Source organism: Medicago truncatula, chromosome 4 (assembly GCF_003473485.1).
Source record: "Medicago truncatula cultivar Jemalong A17 chromosome 4, MtrunA17r5.0-ANR, whole genome shotgun sequence".
NCBI lineage: Eukaryota > Viridiplantae > Streptophyta > Magnoliopsida > Fabales > Fabaceae > Medicago > Medicago truncatula.
Genome location: NC_053045.1, coordinates 9,589,032 through 9,598,017, shown reverse-complemented (window position 1 = coordinate 9,598,017; position 8,986 = coordinate 9,589,032). Strand labels below are relative to the sequence as shown.

General features: G+C 34.5%; 1 protein-coding gene across 4 annotated transcripts; it reads left to right on the top strand.

Annotated features, from left to right (window-relative positions):
* The first annotated feature begins 522 nt into the window (after window positions 1-522).
* Window positions 523-7,238, top strand: LOC11423084 (protein ACTIVITY OF BC1 COMPLEX KINASE 3, chloroplastic). 4 transcript variants are annotated; one of them, XM_024782718.2, is made up of 8 exons: window positions 523-679; window positions 766-1,134; window positions 1,755-1,982; window positions 2,977-3,312; window positions 3,939-4,494; window positions 4,791-4,977; window positions 5,098-5,464; window positions 6,272-6,408. In XM_024782718.2, the coding sequence occupies exons 2-8, from the start codon at window positions 787-789 to the stop codon at window positions 6,389-6,391; spliced, it is 2,142 nt and encodes a 713-aa protein (XP_024638486.1). In that variant the 5' UTR covers window positions 523-679; window positions 766-786; the 3' UTR covers window positions 6,392-6,408. The 4 variants fall into 4 exon arrangements, 3 of the variants coding, with proteins under 3 accessions (XP_024638486.1, XP_024638485.1, XP_039689196.1); XR_003011585.2 differs by adding an exon at window positions 6,954-7,238 and having other exon boundaries at window positions 559-1,134; window positions 6,272-6,476; XM_024782717.2 differs by adding an exon at window positions 6,954-7,238 and having other exon boundaries at window positions 559-1,134.
* Window positions 7,239-8,986: the final 1,748 nt, after the last annotated feature.

Sequence of the window (8,986 nt, the reverse complement as noted above, 5' to 3'; positions counted from 1 at the left end):
GACGCAACCCCCAACTCATCGCATATTCATAAACTCGTTTGTTTTGAATTTATTACCAATATTATTATTTTAGAATTATTGCTTATTTTGTTATCTATGATTATGTTATATGCATACTAAAGGTACAACCCAAAATTTTAATTGCATTGGTTTATCCTTAATTGCAAAAGGGTTACAACGGAAATTGTCTTTGAAAAAATGAGATTTTTTTTTGGTCAAGTAGCCTATATGTTAGAATTTACCTTATAAGATGAATAAGTGGGGTGTCCGAGGTTCGAATCCCGACCCCTGCATATAACAATGCATTGTCCCTGCCAACTGAGCTATGCTCATGGAGACAAAAAATGAGATATTTAAACAAACCGAAAATAAGAGTATTGTTTCAAACAAAACTCGATTATAACTTAAATCAAAAGTTTTGAGATCGAATCCAGTTTTAAAAACACGCAAAGTAAAATCTCTTGCGATCTTATCTAACTTAAATGATAATCTATAAAATTATATAGATGATATCCGATTCACATGAAGATGAAAAATAACGAAACAAAAGTTAGAAAACCATCCACCAAACCGAACTAGAAGTAGTCGTGCACTTGTCACAAGATATTTTCTCATTCAATACTTTCAGTTTCAGACATAAACCTAGTCCTCTGTGTCACAAAAACTCTGAAAAAACAAGGTTGTCTATAACATTTTTTTTCATTCAATTTTTCTATTGAAAATTTCCAATTATCTCAATTTTATGATTCTTTTTCTTCTTTGAAGGAACCAACTATTCATGCTACAATGGTAGCTATGTTACCTTCTTCCACCATAACTCAACAACCCATTTCTCCATGGATTCATGGTTCAATTCCCATTTCAAATCTCACTTCATCACCTTCATTCAAATCAAGAAGATTAACCTTATTGAATTCACAGTTTCGTGCTGCTTTGGTTGAAGCAAAACCATCATCACAAAGTTCAGTTTCTTTATCAGCATCACCTAAAGATGATACCCTTAAGGCTCTTGCTCTTTCAAAGGATCGTGCTGAGGATATTCAAGCTGAGGCAAAAGCTTTGGCTCGTGCTGTTAATGCTTCTGTTTATAGTCCTCAACTTGTTGCTTCAAGATATGGTTCTAAACCCTTAAAGGTTTTGTGATATTTCTTCCAAAGTTTTAATCTTTTTGTGATTATTTTCTGTGGGTTTGGTTTGTTTTTGTGAATTGATTTGACCCTTTTTTGTGAATATCTTTTGTGGGTTTGTTTTGTTTTTGTGAATTGTTTTGAACTCTGAAGCATTGACATAGACACCAGATACAATTTTGGCACACTGACATTGTAATTGAATATAATCAAATGTGTACGACATTGGCACGGATAGGACGTGCTACACGTCTTTGATCATAAGTGTCTGTGCTACAGAGGTTTTGACTGTTTTTGTGAATATCTTTTGCAGGTTTGCTTTGTTTTTGTGAATTGTTCTGAACTATGAAGCACTGACATAGACAGTAGATACGATGTTCACACACCAACACTAATTGAATATAATCACATGTGTTGGACACTGACACGGATTGGACGTGCTACACGTCTTCAATCACGTTTTTGATCATAACTGTGTGCTACAGAGGTTTTGACTGTTTTAGTAAATATGTTTTGCGGGTTTGCTTTGTTTTTGTGAATTAATTTGACCGTTTTTTGTGATTATCTTATGTGGGTTTGATTTGCTTTTGAGAATTGTGTTGATCCGTTTTTGGTTTTGTTGTGTAGGTTGCGGGAAGGGCATTTCAGATTGTGTTTAATTTAGGTTCATTTGGTTTGAAGCTATTATGGGAGCAGAGAAATGGAGTTGCTGATCAGAATAAAAGGATTCGTGCTATTGAGCTTAGGAATATATTCACTAAGCTTGGACCAACTTTTGTCAAATTGGGTCAAGGGCTGTCTACTAGACCCGATATTTGTCCATCTGAGTATCTTGAGGAGCTTTCTGAACTTCAAGTATTGAATTCTTACCTTTTGGTTTTCTTTTCATTTGACTGTGTAGTGTTCTTTTTAGATTCTCATGTAACGTATAGCATGTTCTAGATATTGATTAATGTTTGGTTCCACTTCTGGAGGAAGGAAAATTGATTTCAGATGCATAGAATTAATTCTGACATGTTTGGATGTTCTGAAATAGAATTGATTTTGCCCCTGAATTGATTCTAACTTGAACTTAGAATTTGGAGTTTTTTCCTAGAATTTACTATTCAACCTACTTTTACTTGAACATATCCAAACAAAATCGCTCTACGTTCAACTCACTCTAGTCAGAATAAATTTTTGTTACTATAGAACCGAGCACACACTTAGCTTTGAGTAGAAATTTTGTTCGTTCAGTTACTTGCTTTAGATATGCAGCTTAAGATTAACGAACTCTTGATTATTTCATTTTGGGTGTTTGGTTTCATGTTGAACTTGAACAGAGTTCATACTTGATGCTTTGCTTTGAAAACTTATTCACCGATATAGTGTGGTCAATTTTGATTACTTTCATAAAATTAAGATTACGGACCTGCTGAACTATTTCGTGCATGTTTTGAATGATGGAAAGTTTGACCAAATTACGGTGGCACTATGATTTTCTTGAAGCTCCAAAGTGTAAATTTTGTAAAAATCATGGTGTCATACCGTGGTTCAGCTAAGCTCACCGTGAATTCAAACATTCACAAAATTGAAGCACGGTTTTAAATTGCGGTTACGGTTATGCTGTGAACCTTTATATTGCGGCAAAATGCAGAAAAATGCACCCGATATGGTCTAAATGGCGGTTGTGATGCCGTTGCGGAGACCTCATCTCTTGTATGGCGGTTGTGCTGTCAATTATGACCTTTATAATATTTTTGTTTTTATCATTTGTGTGCTTTAACTCTACCATTGAAAATTTACTTACTGATGTAGTGTTCTTGATACTTAAGCTGCCTTGATCATTTGCGTGCTTTACCTTTACCAGGATGGTTTGCCAACATTTCCTGACGAGGACGCCTTTGAATGCATTGAGAGGGAATTAGGTTTATCTCTCGACTCTATTTTCTCAACAATATCTCCATCGCCGATAGCTGCTGCTAGTTTAGGTCAGGTTTATAAAGCTCGGTTGAAACGCTCGGGCAAAGTTGTTGCGGTCAAGGTGCAACGCCCTGGTATTGAAGAAGCTATAGGATTGGACTTCTACCTCATTAGAGGTTTAGGGTTTCTAATAAATAAATATGTGGATCGAATCACAACTGATGTTGTTGCACTTATTGATGAGTTTGCATGTAGAGTCTTTCAAGAGCTTAACTATGTGCAGGTTAGTTCTTTTGGAAAACACTGAAATCTGTATTTGATAATGACTTGATAGTAGTTTGATACAAAAGGCTCAATACTGATCACTATTTATAGGGATACATAGACTCGATCCTTAATAAATAGGGAAATCAGGAAACAAATTATAAGTAACAAATATGAAAATTATTCCGAAGAGATCATCTAAGATATGCTAAGATTGAAAACTGATCTTAGGATATACACCAAGATATTCTAGCATAATATCAAGATATTTTGATATATTACTTTATATTCTAACAAAAATGTAAAATAAATATTGAACCCTGTTCTGGTACAACACCCACACTCCTCAACCCAACGAGGCGCCTTTATAATGCACAAAACCGTGAACGACTTACACCCAAAGAGGACAATACGTTAGAATGCGGTGTGGCGTACTTGAGGGTGGAACGAAACAAACCCTTTGCAGCTCTGCTCAGGTTTAGACAGAAGCTAAGCATATAATGAGTGTATTTTTATTCATGAGTAATTCAAATCTTTCGTATCGTGATGTGTGCCTTGTATGTTAATGAATAAAACTACATATTTTTAAATTATATTAGATTTTTCTTTTGGGGATTGAATGTTAATTTTGACAGGTTCCTGCAGGAGGGACAAAATGCAAGGAGATTCAAAAAATTGTATGCTGACAAGGAAGATATCTTAGTTCCTGATGTTTTTTGGGACTATACAAGTGCGAAGGTACTAACGATCGATTGGATTGAAGGAGTAAAACTAAATGATCAAGAAGCAATTGAGAGGCAAGGACTTAATGTCTTGGATCTAGTAAACAGCGGAATACAGTGCAGTCTCAGACAACTGCTCGAGTACGGATATTTCCATGCAGATCCTCATCCTGGTAATCTCTTGGCAACACCAGAAGGAAAACTTGCTTTTCTTGATTTCGGGATGATGAGTGAGACTCCAGAAGAAGCAAGATTTGCAATAATTGGTCACGTTGTTCACTTGGTTAACCGAGACTATGAAGCTATGGCTCAAGACTATTATGCTCTTGATTTCTTATCCAGGGATATTGATGTATCTCCAATTGTTCCTGCACTTCGAAACTTTTTTGACGATGCACTTAATTATACTGTCAGTGAGCTTAACTTCAAGACGATTGTGGATGGTCTCGGAAATGTTTTGTATGAATATCCATTTAATGGTGAGATAATGTTACACTTTTTGATGACGTATCATTTCCCAATTTTGTTTCTGTATTAGAGGAGCGATGTAGCCTATGAAGCACTAACACATATATAGACACGGACACGATGCTGACATCGACACACAGGTTATATATAATCACAAATGTTAGTGTTGTGTCTGTGTGGAACACACCTTCAGTTGAAAGTGTCGGTGCTACATAGAATGTAGATGTGTCTGTATTTCCTGCTTAATCATAAGTCTTAACTTTCTTGCAGACTCTGATTTATTTATTTTATTTCTGTTTGTTTGCAGTTCCAGCATACTATGCGTTGATATTAAGGTCTCTCACTGTTCTAGAAGGTTTAGCACTATATGCTGATCCCAATTTTAAGGTGCTTGCTGCATCATACCCCTACTTTGCTAAAAGGCTTCTAACGGATCCAAATCCATATCTAAGAGACGCTCTGATTGAGTTGCTTTTCAAGGATGGAAAGTTCAGGTCTGTCATCTGCTACCATTTTATCTGTTGTTTTTGTAGAATAACCTTAAAACAACAAATAAAAAGGAATGGATGGAAAAATAAGTGCACTTAAATATTCATTGATTTTTTCCAATGCAGATGGAATAGGCTTGAAAACCTTCTAGTTCAAGGGAAAAAAGATAGAGATTTCTCTGCTAAAGAGGCCTTACAACCTGTCCTGAAGGTATTGTTGAGTCCTGATGGTGAAGTGTTGAGGAATCTAGTTATCAAAGAAGCTATTCGTGTGTCTGAAGCTTTTACTCTCGGCACAATTTCCGAAACATATCGGTATGTTCCTGACTTTTTGAGGAACCTTGTCTTCAATGGCAATGCAAAGGATCCACTTATGATGTCAGAAACTGAAAGGCAAAGCATTGTAGAGCTTAGAGATCAAGTGATTAGGATATGGAGAATTCTGCAATCCTCTAATGATTTTGATCCATCTCTTTTGCTACCGATACTACAGGTAAGAAAAAGTATTTTCATTTTGCAACATCGTTGTATTTCAGAAAACCGTTCTGTCTTGTGTGCCTTCAATCTGAAGTTTTGGTGCTACATAGATTTTTGTTTTTACCACTTAAATGTTTAACTTAAAAATTATTTTACATGTTGGACATAGTGAAGTAATGAACATAAACAGTAGCTTTGAGGAAATGCTGTATAAGTCTAAAATTCATCATGATTATTAATTTTATGTTCTTTTGATGGAGATTTGTAAATATCAAGCCACCAAAACATATCAATTTATTACTATATCCCTCAATTAACATTTAAACCTTCACCAATGTTAGTGTTTTGACTTCCAGTTTGCTGCACTGCTTTTTCGAGGATTGTCTGCTTCGTGTCTTGTTTAAGTCCTCACAATTGTGTCCTTAGTTAAAAGGCGCTAGTGAGTGTTTATAAACTATCCTTAGCCTCGAATCCCAAACAATGTGTAATTTTTTGCTTTATTGGAACAGTAGCCCTGCGGTTGAGGCTAAGGAGCTAGAGGATGGCCTGTTAGCCCACGTGTGTGGCTTAGGCCCCCCTTGTCCGGATCAGTAAAGATGACCTTGAAAAAGTGAAATGTATAGTTTTAATATAATACTAGAAAGAGTTATAACTTAATGTTAATAAAGTAATTTGTGTAGTACATTTAGTCGAATTGGATTGAAACTTTTTCAGCCTTGATTTTATTGAAATATGTATTATTTTTTTTTTTGAATGACAAGTGTTAGTATGTTAATTGAAATATGTTTATACTTACAAAAAATCATATTATACATATGAACAGGTGCTTCAGCAACCTGAGGCCCGTAGACTTGGGGGGCGTGTTGTCGGTGGAATCACTCAACGACTTGCAGCACGCTTTCTTATGCAATTACTTGGAGCACCAAAAACAACATCTACATAGATTGTGTCACAGCAAAGGTTAGATAAGGCATGCATATAGCATATATTATTTCCTAGAAGTTTGAATTACTTTTGCGATACTCAAGGTTTATTGATACTTCTTTTTACCGGTTTCTTTGTCATATTTTGCAATGGCGTTATAGGTCATTCTTATTCGAGTAAATAATCTGTTTATACTTGAAATTCTATGGTTGTATCAACCTAGTCCTCCACATTATCAATATTCGATCTCTGAAATTAGAAAATGTCAATCAAAATCGTCCCTCTGTCTAAATCTGTTATCAAATGCATCCTTGACATTATTCATTTAGTTTCAAATCCATCCCTGATATTACCAACTTACGACATTTTAGTCCCTGCAAATACCAATAGAGGGACGAATTTGATTAAAATTTTGCAATTTCGAGGATCATTTTGGAATATCACCAAATTGTGGGACTAGATACATTCCTTCAATATCAAGGACCAATTTAGATATTTAGCTGTTCTAGTTCTTGTGTCACACAATGTTGTTCTATATTGCTTCTGCTTCTGCTTATGTTTTGTTTTTTTTTTCCTGTCAGGTTATTATGGACAGGGAAGATAGGAGAGTTATTTTGTTAACATAAGATGAAAAAAAGTAAGATATTAAATTCTTTAAAAATTGTTGTATTTTAATTTTTCTTTTTGGATACTTCATTTTAGTCCAAAAAATTGTAAATATCTGATATCGTCGTCATTATTGATGCGGTTTCGTCACAATAAGCATCAAGAGATCACAATGTAACAATATCAATTGGTCAATCAATCATTTCCCTACACACACATGTTTCTGTTTCTTATCTGTAATAGAGCTATTATTGTAGTTCCTTCTTTTGTTTCGATATACGAAACTAGATTATGATCAAATAAAAATTATTTTTTGACTATACAAAAAACTCTAATTGTTCCTTTTTATATTTCATTTTGCTAGTTTAAGATTATATTTTGTCGATTCTACTCTTATCTTTCATTTTATTATTTTGAAGTATTTAAATGAAGTGAAGGATCAAATACCATCTTACTAGCTCAAGTCAATTCTATGACAAAGATTTGAAACATACATTTTGTTAATTAGTACTAGTCAGCTGGTATTAAGAGTCACACAACAAATGAGACCCCACCATAAGTTTATAAATGGAGACAATCATTAACTTACAAGTCGGTTTTGTAGGGTTAAATTAGGCTCAACCAAAATTGTTACACTAATAGTTAAGTGATACTAGTGCATTAGAGTTTAAGCGGCGGGAGCATAATCATAATCACCATCGTCGTCATCATCACCTTCCCTGTATGAATCTACATCTCCAGTGTGGTAATCTTCATCATTGCAAGATACAGATGCAAAACCAAACCATTCACCTTCACCACATGCATTCTTAATGCTCCTTGTGGGAATGGAAATGGAGGCCATTTTGGTTGAGAATGAAGAAAAAAAGTTAGTGTCTTGAAATGTGAGGTTGACAAGAAGATTACAGAATTAGCTAGGAGATGCTAACTAAGGTAGTTGTGTTTTGAGTTAGGGTTGTTAGAGACCATGTTGGTGTTTATATAACAAGAAGAGAGATTGTTGGAGTGATTATGGCACATGAATGTCACAAAAGGAGTGTGGATTTATGCTTAAAAGTGTGAGCATGGCTTGGTGCCTCATGTGTGATGCGATTTTGTTTAGCCACATTGGAAAACCTCTTACACGTCGGAAAAAACAGCCAATAAAATGATAGAATCTTTGAGTGGATGCATGGTTATATAAAGTGTTAGGGAATAGAGAGTGATTTCACCAAGCATAATTACCAATTACCAATCAAAGAGCTCTGGAATCTATCGTTAATATGGTGGATTTGATAAAAAAACATATATATTTCTTTTAACTTTTAACGAGAAAACGTGAGATTTTTGGATTAAACAATTGTGGTGGAGCAAAGACGAGATACTAAGATGATGTACTACAAGAAAAATGTGTTTTAGCGTCAGCAGAAACAGGATGCTATGAGGCAAAAAATGGATACAAAACTTTTAGCATCAACATAGCATCCAAAAAAGTGACGACAATAAAGGCGTTGATGCTAAACACTAGCATCCAAAATGATCCTTGAAATTGTAAGGTTGTATTAACTTAGTCTCTCACATTATCAATATTTCAAAATGATCCATTAATTGCAAAATGTTAATTAAGTTCGTCCTTCTGTTTGGATTAGTTAATAAAATGCATATATGACATTATTCTTAGTTTTTAATCCATCATTGACATTACCAATTTAATGTTGTTCTAGTAGATACAATTACTAAAGGAGGGACACACTTGGTTAAATTTATTTGGAATTTCATTGATCACTTTAGAATATTGACAATGTAAGGGACTAGATTGATTCAATACACAATTTCAAGAACTAATTTAGATATTTTCTAGTTCTTATTCATTGACTAGGCCATGTGTCTCAGTGATTTTCTATCATTGCATTTTGCTAATGTTTTGTTTTTCCGTCTCAGGTTATGGAAGAAAGGAGTTACTTCTTTAACACAAAAAAAAAAGTGTTGGAATTTAGTAGCGTTTTTTAAAATTTTAATCCTCTTAACG

Bases quoted from the DNA above. Each gene is read 5' to 3' on its own strand.
- LOC11423084 (XM_024782717.2), top strand. From the start codon at position 787: ATGGTAGCTATGTTACCTTCTTCCACCATAACTCAACAACCCATTTCT. The intron at 3,313-3,938 runs GTTAGTTCTTTT...AGGTTCCTGCAG, and splicing joins AAGAGCTTAACTATGTGCAG to GAGGGACAAAATGCAAGGAG. The intron at 4,978-5,097 runs GTCTGTCATCTG...TTTCCAATGCAG, and splicing joins TTCAAGGATGGAAAGTTCAG to ATGGAATAGGCTTGAAAACC.